This window comes from Chiloscyllium plagiosum, unplaced genomic scaffold, assembly GCF_037043375.1.
Source record: "Chiloscyllium plagiosum isolate Xiang-an unplaced genomic scaffold, Cpla_swu_hap1 HiC_scaffold_14, whole genome shotgun sequence".
In the NCBI taxonomy this organism is placed as follows: Eukaryota; Metazoa; Chordata; class Chondrichthyes; order Orectolobiformes; family Hemiscylliidae; genus Chiloscyllium; species Chiloscyllium plagiosum.
This window is the reverse complement of record NW_028270152.1, coordinates 63,291,002-63,310,477: the sequence shown is the minus strand read 5'-3', so window position 1 is coordinate 63,310,477 and position 19,476 is coordinate 63,291,002. Positions and strand designations below refer to the sequence as shown.

The window sequence follows — 19,476 nt, the reverse complement described above, 5'->3', positions numbered from 1 at the left end:
TGACACTATTCAATAAGATGATGGCTTATCTGTTTGTGTTCCAAACTCCACACTTCCACCCAGCCCTGATAAATTTTGATTCCTCTACCTAACAAGAATCCATTTATCTCCACCTTCCACTCTGGAAAATATTCATTTATTCCTGTTGTTTCATGTCTGGAAACCACTTCTCAATTCATGACATTATATGATTCCCCACTCCCAATGCTTTCATGTGGCAGACTAACTTTTGAACTGTGCCAGTATTTGTGCTGCTGATGGTGCTTTATCAGAGATGTGGGCACCATCTGTCACATGAACTTTTAGCCAGATAGGCAGGATAAAAGCAACCTGTGATTTGAAATGGCACATAATGCAGAAACAAACTGTCTTGCTGAATACTCTGCAGCATCAGACACAGTGACATCTGTCACAGACAATTCCACGATGCCGAGCTGTCTTCACTAATGGGCTCATACTGTCTGACTACACATCAATTCTCACTCACTGAATCTATATAACATTTTAGCCAATCAATTTCATACACTGTCACAAATAACTGGATCCATGACTCAAACACTCACCATTGGTCTAAAGCTTCTCACGACTAGAACAATTCCTTCAAACTGATCATTATCATAGCTTCATCAACCTATACATTCTCTGTGTCACACATCACTTCCAAAACCCGGTTTTACAACTTTAGGCATATAATCATCACATGATATTTTGTCAACTAACTTTGACTACTCATTTAACATGTCTATATCCCTTTGTAGCCTCCAAATGTCCTCGTCATAGCTTGCTTTTCCATCTAACTTTGTTATCATTAAAGTTGGCAAAAATACCCTTGGTCTCTTCATCTCAATCATTTATATAAAATGAAAACATTGAGGAAACAGCACTTACCCATGTGGCACACAATGATCTTACCGATCAAAAAATAATCCATTTATACCAAACTCTCTGTTTCCTTTTAAATAATCAATTATCCAATCATTCCCACTTTCCCAATGGCTTTATTTTTCTCAATAACACCTAATATGACACCTTATCAACTATCTTATTGGAAACTGAAATACAATGTACCGACCAGTTCCTCCTTATCCACAGCACATATTGTTTCTTCAGGGAACTGCAACAAATTGGCTAACATGATTTCCTGTTCATAAAACCAAGTTGACTCTCCCTGATTACCTTGAACTTTTTGAAGTGTTTTGCTGCAAAGTCTTCAATTAGAGCTTCTAACACCTTCCCTATGACGGATGTTAAGGTAACTGGACTGAATTTTCTTGCTTTCTGTCTCCCTTCCTCTAGAATTTTTTAAGGTTAGATTAGATTCTCTACAGTGTGGAAACAGGCCCTTCGGCCCAACAAGTCTCCATCGACCCTCTGAAGAGTAACCTACCAGACTCATTTCCCTGCATTTACCCTTGACTAATGCACCTAACACTATGGACGATTTAGCTTGGCCAACTCACCTGACCTGCACATCTTTGGATTGTGGGAGGAAACCAACGCAGACACGGGGAGAATGTGCAAACTCCACATAGACAGTCACCCGAGATAAGAATCAAACCCAGGTCCCTGGTGCTGTGAGGCAGCAGTGCTAACCACTGAGCCACCGTGCCACCCATCATGAATGAAAGAGATGTACCTGCTAATCCTTAGCATTAGTCCATCAAGACCTGGGAATCGTAAACCTACAGTTACAACAATTTACTCAATACCACTTTCCTGATGACAGCAATTTTCTCCAAGATCCTCCATTCATTCCATATCTTGATTTACATCTATTTCCTCCATCGCATGATTGCAAAATATATTTTCAATTTATCTATCGTCTTCTTATTTCATATTATAAACTGGACAGTCATACTTTCCACAGGATCACACTCACGTTGCTTGCTCATTTCTCCTTGAAGTATTTATGGCAAAAATTTTATCTGTTCATATTTTTGACTAGCTTGCTCTTTTTCTCCAATTTTTCCCTCCTGATTTTTTTCTTAGGTCTTCTTTGAATATTCTGTCCAATTTAAACCTGCCACTCACCTTTGCGTAATCATATGTATTTTTCTTTAAGGTCAGGTACTCTCTTCAGCATTTTACCTGACCATGAATGTTGGAACGTCTCCTGGGAACTTTTCGTTTTGCTTGGACTGCATCTACTCTGCACATTCTGGAATGTTCCCCTGAAATGTTTGCCACTGCATCTCAATTGACCTATCCCGCAACCCAACTTGCCAGCTCACTTTAACTAATTCTGCTTTCATAGCCTCATAACTGCCCTTCATTAACATTACAATATTAGTCATCATCCCACTGTTTGTTCCCTCAAATGGAGTACAAAATTCAATTATATTATGGGTCTTGCTACCTAGAAACACAAGTTGATAATTAATCTTATCTCATTGCACAAGATCAGGTCAAATATATACCATGCTGTCTGGTTGGCTCTAGAATGCACAGTTCTAAGCAGCAACACTGAAAATATTGTATGAATTCCTCATCTAGGTTGCCTTTGCTCATCCAATGTTATTCTTTCCATGCAGATCATAATTCCTTATATCATTGCTCCTTTGCCAAGCTCCTGTTAGTTCTCCCTTTATGCACCATCCTACCATGTAGTTACTGCCTGGAGGCCTTTACACCACTTCCACAAATGACTCAATGTCTTTATCATTTCTCATTTCTACTTAAAAACTCTTTCATACCCTGATTTCCTGATCTGAAGTCAACATTCCCTATTATGCTAATGACAGGATTAATTTAGTATTAATAATGAAGAATATTTCAGTCACCTTGCCCAAGCAGAGCCTTTCCCAAGGTCTGAGTTCAATGTCTGGTGTCTCAAAAGAGTTAACTTCTAACTAAAATTAGTTACCACAGTTATAATAAAATGAGAGTCACTGAAGATTCCTCTGGAGAGGATGAAATCTGGACACAGCAATGCATATAACGCATTGATTACTCTCCCAGTGAATCATTATCGCCACAATACTGTTCCTTTTTTGAGAGTCAGAGAGAGAGAATTCACTGAACCCTTTCCTCATATGTATGGCCTCCTTCTTAATTTCTTAATCACTTGCGTCACTCCTATTCTTTGTAACAGCACAGCTACTGTTGCAGCGGTATGAGCACTTTGCTGTTCTTGTATGTAATCCTCCAATATCAATAGCCTGATCTGTACTTGAACTGTCCTTGGCTAGAAGAGTGTGTCAGAGGTTAGGAATACTAAGGTACTTAACTGTCTTCTGTCTCTCTGATGCTTATTCATTAGGCACAAGTTTGAGTTATTCTTGTCACATGTACTGAGATATAGTAAAAAGGTTTTTTTTGCGCGCTGTACAAGCAGATCATACCATACAATGTGCATCAGGGTAGCAGGACACAGTGTGGAATACAATGTTACAGCCGCAGAGAAGGTGCAGAGAGAGAGATCAACATTACCATTTGAGACGTCTGTTCAAAAGTCAGATAATAGCAGGGCCTTGAATCTGTTTGCACACGTATGCAAACTTTTATATCTCCTGCCTAATGGAAGAGGGTGGAAGAAAGTATAACCGCAGTGGAGGGGTCTTTGATTATGTTGGCTGTTTTTTGGAGCAGCAAGAAATACATATGGAGTCAATAGATAGAAGGCTGGTTTACATGATGGACAGGGATATGCTCATGACGCTCTCTATCGTTCCTTGCGGTCTTGGGAAGAGCAGTTGTCATATCACACTGCGATGCATCCATATAGACTGCTTTCAATGATGCATCTATAAAAATTGGTAAAAGTCTTTGTGGACATGTTGAAATTCTTAGTTTACTGAGAAGATAGAGACATTGTTGTGCTTTCTTAACCATCATGTTGATATGGGTGGACCAGGACAGATTGTTGGTGATCATCACTCCCAGGAACTTGCCACTTTTGGCTATCTCCACCTCAACACCATTGATGCAGACAGGGACATGCCCTCCACTTCATTTCCTGAAGTCAACAACCAATTCCTTCAATATATTGATGTTGATGGAGCGATCGTTGGCTTTACATAATGCTGCAAAGTACTCAATCTCTTTCCTGTACTCTATCCCATTGCCATTTGAGGTCTGGCCGATAACAGTGGTGTCATCAGCAAACTTGTAAGTGGAGTGGAGCAGAATTTGGTCACACAGTCATGAGTATAATAGGAGTATAATAGGGGGCTCAGAGCAGAGCCTTGTGGGGTACTGATGTGGAGGATTATGATGGAGGAGATGTTGTCACCTATTGTGGCTCAGGAAGCCGAGAATCCAGTTACAGAGAGGAGAGCCGAGATGGAGGTCTCAGAGTTTAGAAATGAGTCTGTTTGGAATTATGGCATTGAAGGTGTAGTCAACAAGTAGGAACCTTATGTAGGTATCTTGTTGTCCAGATACTCCAGGTATGAGTGTAGGGCCAGGTAGATGGTGTCTGCCATGGGTCTATTGCTTTGCTAGGTGAATTGCAAAGAATCATTGCAATGTGGTCCCTGGAGTTGTCACTCGGGTTGACTGCTCTTTGCTGTGAGAGTACTGCTGGAGCTACACCCAGCCAGCTAAATGGAGAGCATTCTGACTTCTGGCCTTTCGCAGGCCCAACCTCATGAAAACCCAGAACAGAGGCCCGACCAGCCCAGGAACAAGACCTGACCCCACAGTGACCTGACATTGAGGGAGCCTTTCCAAACCAATTACAAGAGCCCCTGGAATACTCAAGGCTGCGATTAGTGGTCAGAACCCCATCAGGAGCACACGCTTACTTCCAGGGCAGCAGACTTCACTCTCCAATGCCCAGCATTGACTCGGAGCGGCAACTTACCCAGGAAACATGGGAAACGTGCTGAACTCAAGGTGAGATGAAAACTTTGGGGTTTCAAGTGCCCCCTCCCCAGCACACACCTGGCAAATGTCCAAGCCATTGCAAACAAATTGGATGACCTCAGAACTAGACTCCCCTTCCAAAGGGAATTGAGAGATCGCTGTGTGCTCTGTTTCACAGTGAAACTTGACTCACTCCTGCTACACCGGACTGTGTCTTATACTCTGAGGGTTTCTCACCAAATGACTCACTTGGCGTCCTCAGGCAAGGCAAGGGATGGTGCGGTCTGCTGCTTTCTGATCAACACTACCTGGGGCTCAGACGTGGTGACCCTGGCGGGTTACTGCTCCCCAGACCAAGAATACCTTACAGTGAAGTGCTGTACCTCCTAGCTGCTGCATGCGTTGACCTCCACTATCCTGACAGTGGTCCACTCTGCACTATATGCAGAACTGAAGAGCGTATTTGACAAAGCATACAACGCTACAAACAGTCTTGAGATGGAGCATCCCATCCACTACCTTCAATATGTGCACCCTACACCACCAATGCACACTGGCAGGCCAGATGAATGTCCCATCCAAATGATGCAGTGCAGCAACTTACACAAGCTGCCTTCTTAACAGCATTGCAATATACACAGAACCAGCCCCAGGATAGGCTGAACTGCCCTTCTCCTTGGGGAACCTTGCACTTAGACCTGGAGGCACCTGGAAGAATCTAGAATCTCCTCGGATGCCGCCTGACCTGCTGTGCTTTTCCAGCACCACACTAATCTTGACCCGCATTTCTGGGTGTACCCACACCCCAAGGTGTAATTCAAGATGTCAAACCACCACCACCTTCTGAAGGACACTTAGTGATGGGCAATAGATACCAGTATCATCATCAATGCCCACATTCCATAAACAGATAGGAAATAATCTTGATTGGTCCAATTGAAACCTGGACATCACATATCTCATACTACACAGGAGTTCAGAATACACAGCGTTAAGAAAGAGGTTGGTTGTATTCTCCCAGTTGATAAGTTTACTAACACTTTTCACAGGTGCCTGCTGACTGCATATTGGTGGGAAATTAGTTGAAACTCAGTACAGGCAGATGGGATGGAAACAAGATATCTCTTGGACAGATTGGTAGGGATTGACACCTGTAAATGGGTGCAAAAATAACTAAGAATAGACACAGCATTCACAGAAAAAGAGAGCGCAATTCTCAACGAGCAACAACAGGCTTTTTGCTTCCAAGAAAGCAAGATGTTTAGATTCTTTAGTTTACCAAACAGCTACAACTCTCTTGGATGGCACTCACTGTACACGGATGCAATGGAGAAGCCCAAAGACCTAAGTAAATGAAATCTCAGGCCAAACCATAACAAAATGCACATACTGTGAGCAAGCTTGCTTGTCAGAGCCTTACTAACTTTACCCTGTTCTGGACTAGCTTAATTGAGTCAGGAGCACCATTTGATCATTTGCCTAGTTGGAAGGAGTCTAAAAATGCTCCAAAATTTTTTTTCAGTTTTACATAATGCCTTTTTTAGGTTGTCATGCTATTCAAGTACTAAAACTACCAAATCAGAGTTTCGATATCACAGATTCTCACTGGAATGCAGCTCTCCAGTGACTGCAGGGATTCTATTTCAATATTAAAATGAGGGACACTTGCAGCCTCCTGCATATAGATCTAAACCATATAGCAGTGTCCTGAACACCCATATGGATTGGACAGGGCCCTTCCTACAGCTAAATTGGCTTTCAGTATTTCCATTTATACCCAAACCAGTGGCAAAAATATTCTTTAATTTGCATCAGGCATTGTTATGTGAAATTCTCCTGAATGCTCTTGTTCAGGATTTGATATGTAAGAAAGCACAAAAAAAACCTAAAGACAACAAGCAGCAACAACTTGATGCACAATGCCCATGTTCGCGTGGTTAAAATGGATGTGCCACAATCTGGTGGACAGGAGTTGAAATCCTCTTCTTTCGCATGTACTTGCCAGTTTCAATTAGCTGCAACTCTTAGCTCCTAGGATCCCGATCTAGAGGTAGATTACAAACACATTACCTTCTCTGGCCAGCCTTTAAAAGGGATTGTTCGTCTTTGGCAAACTTTTTAAACTGGCTCAGGCAGGTATGTCATATCAAAGCATCCCAACAAATTAGACAAGATACAGATCTTTCTCACATCTCAACACAGCAAAACAAAATCTGACTAACTCTCCTTCACGAAGACAAGCTCCTCTTCAATGGAAAACACAATTATCTTGAAGGAGGTGAGGAGGTGGGTCAGAAGTATGTGGGGAAAAATAACAGCGACATGTATGGATAGAAAATTCAATGAACAGAAGGCAGTATCAAATTTTTTTTTGGATCCTCGAAAGTAGTGGGAATAACACTTCAGAGAAGTGTGAGATTTATGCTGAATATACATTATTCTGCTATGGTTTTACAATGTTTTAGGTGTCTATGTATTGTCCTGAGAATACTGGGAAGGACAAAAGCTGAAGAATTCCAACAAATCAATCGCACTGTCCAATCTGTAATTCCATGCTATTCGCCATGAGATAGTTTATTGCCTGTGCAATGAGCCTGCAGTGAAATGTGGCTTGAGAAATGGAATTAGACAGAGTTGATGAATGGAGATAGTATTTGCGACACAGGGCACCCTCAATCACTCTGACACTGGGTTGTATTGGTGTCCCATGTTGACCACACCACAGGATACCTCAAAGAATATTTGTCATAATTCACATGATTTGACCCAAGTGCAAATGTGTGATTAATGAATGGGCAGAAGCTTCTCAAAGCATGCAGAACATGCTAATAAACTTGCATAAAATCAATGTAGCAAACACGACAACTAAGTATTCCATTATTATGATAGTGATTCAAAAGTAAAAACATACAATTCATCACTCAATTGTGCTTTCCACTCTGTTATTGACAAATATCTTGAGTTTAAACTGACTTTTTGTGCTACAGTAGCCATGAGGTCCTCTCCAAATGTGTCTCAGTCAAAGGAAGAGAACTGGGCTATGCACAACTCCTTGAATATTCCCTACCATTCAATTATAGCTTTATCCTTTTGAACTGTTAATTTAAAAATCTAATGTTCTAGACTTAATAACACTTCAGTTCCCAAAGCTAGATGTCTAATATCTTGGGATGAAAGAGTTCTCCCTAATCTCCCTCCTAATTGACCCTAGTTATGTTACCTGCTTCTCCCCCTACCACTGTGAGTAGTTTCTCAATATCTACTCTGTTGAGTATATTTAGTACCTTAAGCATCTGTTTCAAATCACCACCTCAGTCATTTGGTCCAGTGCTTTGTCTGAAAATGGTATTACTGCGGGCATGCGTTATGTGCCCATTGTGGGTATCTTGGGCTGTTTGTCCCTGCATAGATATCGCACTCTCTTTCGTCTTTGATCGTTGGGCATCAACATTGTGTTTTTGTGAGGCCGCCGCTACTCTTCGCTCCTTGGATCCCAAGCGCATCATTATTCTAAACTGGTGCTCTCTCAATGTCTTTAGTACTGTAGTACATTTTTTATGCTGGGGTATACACGCTTTACTAAATACAGTTCTCTAGTAGTGTTTTACTCCTGGTCTTTCTCTAGACTCCCTTGTGCTCTTCTCTGCACAATTCAGTCACCTCATTAGCATATCCATATCTCATTATGTTACACTTACCATCACTTTCCCTATCTGCAAACTAGCCTTGGCACCAAATCTTCTTCATTGTTTTTAGCCCTGCTCTCCACTTCCTGTTCTCTTTCCCACTCTTGCTCAGTTTACATGCTGATTTTTCCTGTTTGTAACAACGCTCAGCCAATTGTCTCTCCATGTTGAGCAAAGGCAAGTCATTAACTATTGCTGCAGTCCAACAGCACTGCCTAAATAAAGCATTTAGCTATCTATGTGCTAAAGCATTTAGCTATCTATGGTCGACACTGATAAGGTTGGAGTTGCAGAACAAATTGGTTCCTTCAGCAAGATGATGCAGATTCAATGAAGATCAGTCAACTGTCCCCTGCTCCATGGGGCAACTTATTACAATTCCACAACCTTACTAAAGAGAATGAATGTTGATTTGTTCCTTGTAGTAGATCCAAGCTTAAAATTCTAACAATTTTCTGATACTGTTGTTGCATTAAAACACGGTTGCACTGAATAGCAATTAAATTTCCTTGCAAATTCTACAAACATGCTACATTTCTCACAAGTGCAGATATTCTGAATTATGATCTGTAAGACTCACAAAAGAATTTGCCCTGGAAACCATGGTTTGCTCTCGTCACACTCTTCATTTTGGGTCAGTTGCCTCTTAGAAAGTTAGGTATTCGGCATTTATCATAACAGTGAAACTCTGTCCTCATCCCAGTCTTGCCTTTCATCTGACAGACATTTTACAATAACCTCTAAGAAACATTGTCTGAGCAGCCCTGAAAATCACTTAATGTTTAGAGATAATGTTGTCAGTTAACTGATATTTATATTAGCCGTCATATGATGTCAAGCTTAAAGTGTTAAATTATGAACTTATGAATTATAAGTTGCATAAACTTATTTGGTAGACCTTCCAGTATAAACTATTGTAAGGTGGTCCAGTCGACACAATCAGAATGTTAAAGTGATTCACTAGGGTAGATACAGTGAAACTCTCAACTGGAAGGACATCAGGAAAATAAGAAAGAAGCTCAAATTTTAGCCACAATAATAAAAGTGAGGTTATCAATGCACTGCATTATTACAGAAAAAGATCTGATGGCAATGTCTGGCTTCCATAAATGAATCGTTAAATGTGATAATTCAGTTGTCAGAGTAGTCTGCTTTCCTATGAGATGCAGTCTTCCCCAACACACTTGTGACTGAAGTCACTGTTGCGAGATAAAATTGGGACACTTACTAATTTTTCACTAAAGCTAACAGAAAAATAAACTTGGTCTCATGCATTTAGGAGGAGGTAAGCTTTTAATAAATGGCACAATGATACTTTGAACAGTCCCAATGGCCCTGAAAAAAAAACAGATTGAGAATCTCATTCCCTCAAAAAGATTTTTGCAAATTTTGAAAACTAAATTAGATATTAGCTTTTTTTAAAATAATCTTGCTCTGTCCCTTAATCTCATATTTATTACCAATCTTAAACATAGCTTTCTTGCTTAAATCTAATCTCTACTTCTTGCTTGGACTGTGTATGGCCCAGTGAGAACTTTTCATTCAGGTTGGTGGAATAGGTTTGATATTGCTCGCCCTGTGCACAATTGCTACAGATCCCTTGCGAGTGTATAGCTATGACTCACACTCCACATCAATAGACATCTCTACTGCAATGTTCACAAGAAGTCTCTGGGCAACTGTTAGTAGAGTCGATGGTGACGACTGCATATGGAAAAGAGTGTGAGTGTGTGCGAGAGGGAGAGGGAGAGGGAGAGGGAGAGGGAGAGGGAGAGGGAGAGGGAGAGGGAGAGGGAGAGGGAGAGGGAGAGGGAGAGGGAGAGGGAGAGGGAGAGGGAGAGGGAGAGGGAGAGGGAGAGGGAGAGAGTGAGAGAGAGAGTGAGAGAGAGAGAGTGAGAGAGAGTGCATGTGTTTAGATATGCATGGCATGTGTTTCCCAACCACCCCCTCCCTTTGTCCTGTTCTTCTTTAAATGTCGTATGTATTGCTTCCACCTTTGACAATGAATCCGCATTCAACACTTCAACATATTTGATGTCTCATGGGCTGACCTGATAAGCATAAAGAGCGTTTACTACTTGCATTTCTTTTTCAAAAATATATTTATTTGACAAACAACATTCTCTTCACATTAGGTTGACAATCTTAATTAGTCAAAAATAAAATACAAAATAAGCAAGTGTATCATTAAGTGCAGCCTCCACAAACTTTGCGCTATTAGATTACCAAATTGTCTGAACTGTAATTAACATGTCTTTCCCACCAGTGAATATTTCACCCCTTGCCACCATTCCTCAGAACATTAATTCTGGGAGGGGGTATAGTACAAAAGATACTGTCCTCCATCTTAAGGCTGCTTATAGCCATTGTTCATGCATGAGGTTTGGTTTTGAGTGACAGCCAGCCTACTAAACCAAAGGGCATCAGCTTGAATCTATCCTTGACTGATGTACTTTTAGAGAAAATAGCAGACAGTGGTCAGGTCCAACAACTAAGGTACATTTCCTTATATATAGATACCGGTACATAGATATCGATGTTCTGGTTCTGTTCGCCGAGCTGGGAATTTGTGTTGCAGACACTTCGTCCCCTGTCTAGGTGACATCCTCAGTGCTTGGGAGCCTCATGTGAAGCGCTTCTGTGATCTTTCCTCCAGCATTTGTAGTGGTTTGAATCTGCCACTTCCTGTTGACAACAGGAGGCTCCCAAGCACTGAGGATGTCACCTAGACAGGGGACGAAACGTCTGCAACACAAATTCCCAGCTCGGCGAACAGAACCACAACAACGAGCATCCGAGCTACAAATCTTCTCACAAATATAGATATCGACTCTATCTCAGAACAGTAAAGCCAGTTCTGATACCAGTAAAGCCGGTATAGCTGCCATGCCTATTGTCAGTTCAGGTCAGATGAGTCAATGCCAAAGATTGGGACATACTCTAATATAGAGACGTACATTACAGATGGAGCCAGTTCTCGCTGTTTGAAACGGTTACTTGATTCATCACACTTTCCCATTTCTTTCTCACAGCCCTGTATCTTCATTTTCCTTCAAGTATTTATTCAATTCCTCTTTAAAATTTACTATTGCTTCTCTTTCCCCAGCCTCTCTAGGAATGTCTTCCAGACCATTACAGGTAGTTCTCCTGGTCCCTCTTTTCATTCTTATCTCTGACATTAACTATCTTGGATCAGTATTGTCAATCCTTCTGCCAGTGGAAACAGTTTACTTTTATTTACTCCATCAAAGCCTATTTAAGTTTTCAACATGTCCATTAATTTCTTCCTTAAACATCTTTTCCTTAAGGGAAAGGATCCTACCTTCTCTAGTTTCTACACATAAAGGAAGTCCTTCACACACGAGTAAAACAAACAGAATTACTGGAGAAGCTCAGCAGGTCTGGCAGCATCTATGGAGAGAGAAAGACAAGGGCCATACCAGACCCAAAACATGAACTCTACTTATCTCTCCACAGATGCTGCCAGACCTGAGTTTCTCCAGCATTTGCTGCGTTAGTTTCACATTTTCAGCAAGTGCACTATTTTGCCACCATTTTCATAAATCCCTTCTGCAAACTAAGGGTTTTATATCCTTCCTAAGTATGATGCCAAGGATTAAACATAAAAGTCCAGCTGATATCTTACTGGCATTTTATCAAAAATTTTGCATTATCTCGTGTTTGCACTTTATGCCTTTATTTATAACACAAAAAAGTCGACATGGATTTGGTATGCACTAGATAAATTTGTACAGCTTCTGGAGGGATAACTAAGCAGTTTATACATTGATTAACATCTTGAACTAACATTTTAACACATTGGATTCATTTTTCAGGCTGTTTAGCTTGCCAGTACAGCACCGTCATTGTACCTCCTCCTTCGCCTCCTACCCTCTTGTCAGTCATTTTAGCCTCTCAGTCACCTTTAAAAATGCATCATCTGTGGTTAGGAGTGGGTGATGTGAGTTCAGGTCTATGCCAACACTACCTTATAGAGCAACCCACGGATAACTCACTTCCCACATAGATGCTGTTAATATCAATGGGCCAAAATTTAGCAGGGGATCAGACCGGCATTCTGCAGTGCTGTGCTGCTGCTTAGTCACCATTCCTTAACATTATCACATACTAGGCAATATTGTAACAGAGTTCAAAAATAAGAATGAAAACACCTGCAAGGAAAGTGTATTTCCACTGTCCAGTTAGTTGCAGAGCGAAAACTGTTCAATTAAAAGGACACTCACAGTTCCACAACAATATGTTTATTGTAATGATGGCCCTTCTAGATGAGCTGAGGACTTTTTTTTTATTTATTCTTTCATGGGATGTGAATATCACCGACAAGGCCAGCATTTGTTGTCCATCCCTAATTTCTCTTGAACCGATTGGCTTACCATGTCATTTCAGGGACTAGTTAAGAGTCAGTTTGAGTCTGAGTCTAGAGTCAAGAGTCACATGTGGGTCAGGCCTGGTAAGGATAGCAGCCCTCCTTCCATAAGGGCAATGATATCATTACTGAACACGTTTTGGTGTGGTGAGGGTGAATGACAGTGCTTTTTAGTCTCATCCATTAATTAGATTAGATTAGATTACTTACAGTGTGGAAACAGGCCCTTCGGCCCAACAAGTCCACACCGACCCGCCGAAGCGTAACCCACCCATACCCCTACATTTACCCCTTTACCTAACACTACGGGCAATTTAGCATGGCCAATTCACCTGACTTGCACATCTTTGGAATGTGGGAGGAAACCGGAGCCCCCGGAGGAAACCCACGCAGACACGGGGAGAACGTGCAAACTCCACACAGTCAGTCGCCTGAGTCGGGAAGTGAACCCGGGTCTCTGGCGCTGCGAGGCAGCAGTGCTAACCACTGTGCCACCGTGCCGCCCACCGTGCCACCGTGCCGCCCACATTCTTAATGGTATTAAGAATTTCTAAGTTAATTATAAGGAAGAAAGATACATGGGATAAATCCTTGCATTCATTCTAATCCTGAAATTTAAGTTTGATCAGATGCAACCTGCCCAACCCTTCACGTAAGAATAGCATTAATGCTCAGAACAATGGTTGTCCTTAATCATTTAATTGTTTAATAGTAAGTGTCACAACTGAAATCTATCTTAATAATTGTTAGCACACTGCTGGAAATCATGCAGCTTTGGAATCTAGATTACAATGTCTTGCCATTTTTCTGACAACTGCTTTCATTTTCCATTACAATACAGGCAATTATCTGTTGGCTTTAATAGCAACTTGCCTTTTCTTCCTAAATGCGCCAGAAATTTAAGTAGGATGTTAGAAAACACATTGAAAAATGCAAACCGTCATTAAAATTCCGACACACAAACGTTGGCTCAGTTTAGAGGTAAGTTCTGATGTAAACTGACATTCCCACCTGTTCTGGCCTGACACGGCATTAGATCCAAAAGGCTTGAATTTTCCATTGACAAAGATTTCAAAATATTGGCTCGTTTTCGATTGTTGCCGAACCTGACATCGTAACGCATTGACTACTTGAGACAATATTATTTCAAAGTCAGCAACAGTTTAAGTTCACTACTGACAAGTAAGCTAACTGATCGCTTGGCTTTACATGGTTTGGTTTTGCTTCAAGGAAGGACTTGGTCACTATAGTCTTTACAACAACACTCAACTCCAATTAGAAAACACTTTGAGTTACAGGAGTCCTTTTTGTAAATGTTCCATCAATACCACTTGCCCCAGCACAATAATAGCCTTCAGGAATTAAGGAAAATTTAAATCGTTTATTCACAGCAAAAGGGCAATTTCGAATTTCCATGCCTTTAAATAGGTGACTTCTCTCAGTATTCAACTCAAATCCTTTGGATATCAACATTTTGTTAGAGATTCAGTACAAAAAAAATAGCTTCACTTTTACAAACAAAGCATAACTTAATTCTGTTCCATAAGTTCTATACTTAAAGTTTCCAAATAAAAATCTGTCAAGAGCACCCTATGATGTCAGACAACCCTGTTTTCAAGGATGACTTATTCCTTCTTTACATTTGGAGATTATAGTCTGTAAGTAATGCATTCTGTGCATTGCTGACACTAAACACTTAAGTTTCCAATGCAATTTTCAAGCATTATAATGGATATAAATTATCAATAGGACAAGAACATCATGGCAGGGAATTTGTCCAACTTACTTCTGAGAAATATATATAAAGTATCACGGATGGAGAGGCATTTGGATTAATAAAACTGCAGACAGTACAAATAAAGTGAAATTATAACCATTAATTGAGCTAACTCTTTTGACGGTATTAGGCAAGAACTTTCAAAAGCTGATTGGGGGCAGATGTACCCAGGTAAAGAGACGGCTGGAAAATGGGAAGCCTTCAGAAATGAGATAAAGAGAATCCAGAGAAAGTATATTCCTGTTAGGGTGAAAGGAAAAGCGGGTAGGTATAGGGAATGCTGGATGACTAAAGCAATTGAAGGTTTGGTTAAGAAAAAGAAGGAAGTATATGTCAGGGATATACAGGATAGATTGAGTGAATCCTCAGAAGAATATAAAGGCAGTAGGAGTATACTTAAGAGGGAAATCAGGAGTGCAAAAAGGGGACATGAAATAGCTTTGGCAAATAGAATTAAGGAGAATCCAAAGGGTTTTTACAAATACATTAAGGACAAAAGGGTAACTGGGGAACGAATAGGGCCCCTCAAAGATCAGCAAGGCAACCTTTGTGTGGAGCCACAGAAAATGGGGGAGATACTAAACAAAAAGTATTTTGCAGCAGTATTTACTGTGGAAAAGGATATGGAAGATATAGATTGTAGGGAAATAGATGGTGACACCTTGTAAAATGTCCATATTATAGAGGAGGCAGTGCTGGATTTCTTGAAACGGTTAAAGGTGGATAAATCCCCAGGACCTGATCAGGTGTACCCTAGAACTCTGTGGGAAGCTAGAGAAGTGATTGCTGGGCCTCGTGCTGAGATATTTGTACCATCGATAGTCGTACGTGAGGTGCCGGAAGACTGGATGTAGGTTAAAGTGGTGCCACTGTTTAAGAAGAGTGCTAAGGCCAAGCCAGGGAACTATAGATCAGTGAGCCTTACCTCGGTGGTGGGCAAGTTGTTGGAGGGAATCCTGAGGGACAGGATGTACATGTATTTGGAAAGGCAAGGACTGATTAGGGATAGTCAACATGACTTTGTGCATGGGAAATCATGTCTCACAAACTTGATTGAGTTTTTTGATGAAGTAACAAAGAGGATTTATGAGGGCAGAGTGGTAGATGTGATCGATGTGGACTTCAGTAAGGCGCCCGATAAGGTTCCCCATGGGAGACTGATTAGCAAGGTTAGATCTCATGGAATACAGGGAGAACTAGCCATTTGGATACAGAACTGGCTCAAAGGTAGAAGACAGAAGGTGGTGGTGGAGGGTTGTTTTGCAGACTGGAGGCCTGTGACCAGTGGAGTGCCACAAGGATCGGTGCTAGGTCCTCTACTTTTTGTCATTTACATAAATGATTTGGATGTGAGCATAAGAGGTACAGTTAGTAAGTTTGCAGATGACACCAAAATTGGAGGTGTAGTGACAGTGAAGAGGGTTACCTCAGATTATAACAGGTCCTTGACCAGATGGGCCAATGGGCTGAGAAGTGGCAGATGGAGTTTAATTCAGATAAATGCAAGGTGCTGCATTTTGGGAAAGCAAATCTTAGCAGGACTTATACAATTAATGGTAAGGTCCTAGGGAGTGTTGCTGAACAAAGAGACCTTGGAGTGCAGGTTCATAGCTCCTTGAAAGTGGAGTCGCAGGTAGATAGGATAGTGAAGAAGGCGTTTGGTATATTTTCTTTTATTGGGTACAGAGAATTGAGTACAGGAGTTGGGAGGTCATGTTGAGGCTGTACAGGACATTGATTAGGCCACTGTTGGAATATTGCATGCAATTTTGATCTCCTTCCTATTGGAAAGATGTTGTGAACGTTGAAGGGGTTCAGAAAAGATTTACAAGGATGTTGCTAGGGTTGGAGGATTTGAGCTATAGGGAGAGGCTGAACAGGCTGGGGCTGTTTTCCCTGGAGTGTTGGAGGCTGAGGGGTGACCTTATAGAGATTTACAAAATTATGTGGGGCATAGATAGGATAAATACACAAAGTCTTTTCCCTAGGTACGGGCAGTCCAGAACGAGAGGGCATAGGTTTAGGTTGAGAGGGGAAAGATATAAAAGAGAACGAAGGGGCAACTTTTTCATGCAGAGGGTGGTACGTGTATGGAATGAGCTGCCAGAGGAAGTAGTGGAGGCTGGTACAATTGCAACATTTAAGAGGCATTTGGATGGGTATATGAATAGGAAGGGTTTGGAGGGATATGGGCCGGGTGCTGGCAGGTGGGACTAGATTGGGTTGGGATATCTGGTCAGCATGGACGGATTGGACCAAAGGGTCTGTTTCCATGCTGTACCTCTCTATGACTCTAAAATTGAATTTGATTGGCTATAATGTAAGTTCTTCTGCAGCCATATTTTATGTAATCTTCTGCTCGGACCATGTCTTTTTATGCAAAACCCTATTATGTCCTTAGGTATTTCATTATGCAGCTTGGATCTTACAGGGCAGTGGTAGCCCTGTCCATGGACAGTGTGAGATCCCATATCCAAGAATGGCTCACTACTCAGACAGCTGGCTGCTGTTCTGTCACAGCAGTGCCTGCAAGAGAAGTGGCCACTGTTGGGACAGCACTCACCCAGAAAACTGTAGCATCATAAATGCCTCTCTGGAATGTAGGTATGTGGAGTCAGGGGACAAGGTGGTGCTTGGGAGGAAATGATCATTGCTCAGAGTGAGGGAGTGGGGTGGATGAGTCCTTGAACAATGAATCAAAGTGCACCCAAGCACCCACCTCTCTCAAAACTCCTCTGCTAAAATGCCAGTGGCAACAGGAAAAGGCTTTAAAGGAGGACCTTATTGACACCTTAAGAATCTTAATTGTTCCCTGGTCTGGAATGTCTACTATCAGCTTCTGCCATGATCAATGAGAGAAACCAACTATTACCCTTCCACTTAATATTTTGGCCATCCCTTCCACCAACCTGAAGCTCTGTGGCCCCAAATGCACTGAATGCATTCCGAACACACAGCCACTGAAATGTGGCTTTTATCTATACGTTAATATAAAACTAGCACGCTAACATTTTGTCTGTTAACATGGTCATGTTCACACAGGAAACTGTAAGTGTAATAGCAACTGTCGTTTCACAATAAACATCACCAGCTGAGAACAGCTGTTTTGGTCAATGTCAGTGTACAATTTGTACACACGATTTACATTCCACACCACAAAGGGGTATTTGACACAATTGCCAACATCTGTCCTGTCACATGCTGCCGCTTTGCTTTATATGGAGATCCTTTGTCTTAGTATTAAATAACTACTATAAGTGGGAAGCACCAGTTCTCATTTTAGAACCATTACAGATAATCAGGAAATCTACACATGGTAGAGAGCTATTACAATGATGTACGTAAAAATCATTTACTACTCGAGTGATCCCCAAATATTAAGCTTTTAGTTGTTTTCACCTAAAAGTTATAAGCTTATTAATAAAGCAATGTGCATGGGTCAAGGCAGAGGATTCTACATCAGAAATTATTGTTTAAACAGGCCAATACATGTTGTTACAAAAATTGCATTGCTAGTAGAAACAACCTCAAACACTTGGTTTACAGCCTGCAATTGTTCAATAGATGAAACAAAGCATTTCAGCATTCAGCAGTCTAAAGTTATTTCTGTGGGATACAATGACAAATCCAGCATTACGAGTCAGGGTTCACTAGATAATATTTGATGCAAGATTGAACCAAAGAATTAGTGCCAGAATGCTCCAGCCTATCTCCATGAATGTTTCCTTCAAACAAGTTCTGTATTATTGATTTTACCCCTCACTGCTGCTGTTTACTTAGCCCAGACTGTGTTCATAGGGGTGACTTACCTTGAGATGAAGATGGTCTGTCCATTGGCCAATTTTGCGGTAGTCCCAGGTATGGTTTCCAACAAGCTGATACTGGAAGATGTCGTAACGGCCTGGAGCATCTCCTTTATCATCAAACATGACAGGGGTTCCAGCACTGCCTGAAGGAAAACAAAAACGAACCAATGTATCTGAGTGGCATTTAAGAGAATGGGTTCTCAAATAGAACAACCTATTGGACATTAAAACGGTAACTTTAAAAACACATTCTCAGCATTATTTATTTATAAATAAGTGACAAAGTCTAAGCTACTTTAAAGAATAATTTGTTTTCAAAGCTTAATAGAAGAATGTAGCAAGGCACACAGGAGATCTTTACGGAGAAGCAAGTCAGTGAACAAAGCTTTTTCCTCCTGTCATGTTCAATCTGCCTTTAAGAGATGCTCTCAGTAGACAGTCTCAGCTGAGGAATCTTGACTTGCATCCAGAAAGAGCCTCCCTTTCCAATATATGGTCCCCTTTTAGTAAACAGCAGATCATTATACGGATGTAAACTTGAGAAACTGATACAAATGGTTTTGTTTCTCTTCAACTTGGCATTGCTTTCATCCACAAAGACAACATAAACCTAAATATACTGCATTGCTGTTCAGGCTAAATTTTTTTTTGCAGCATGAGAGGAGAGAGCATGAGATATAAAATAATTCAAATTTACTTATTGCTCAAACTTCATTGCATTAGAGATCAATTAACACATTAAAGACGACAGTAAATAGAATCTTGAAACATCATGAAAGGATACCCCAACATTTTACATTAAGAAAAAAAACTTGCATTTACCTAATTTCATTAACATCCTCAATATGAAAGTTTTTCAAAGCCATTTAAAATATTTTTAGTAGGAATCATTGTAGCATACGAATGCAGCAACCAATGATTTACAACACCTTTTGTTTAAAAAAAAATCACTTCCTGATTTCACTAAATGACCTTTAAGATATGTCTCTTGCTGGGAATTATTCAGAAAATACT

General features: G+C 40.9%; 1 protein-coding gene across 2 annotated transcripts in view; it reads right to left on the bottom strand.

The window, feature by feature from the left end:
- The window catches only part of LOC122559107 (metabotropic glutamate receptor 7-like), an 864,629-nt gene that overhangs the window by 261,194 nt on the left and 583,959 nt on the right, over positions 1-19,476 (bottom strand). For both annotated transcript variants that reach the window (XM_087994497.1, XM_087994496.1), the window contains exon 7: positions 18,466-18,605. In XM_087994497.1, the coding sequence (XP_087850623.1) occupies positions 18,466-18,605 (140 nt within the window). The remainder of the gene's footprint in view (positions 1-18,465; positions 18,606-19,476) is intronic.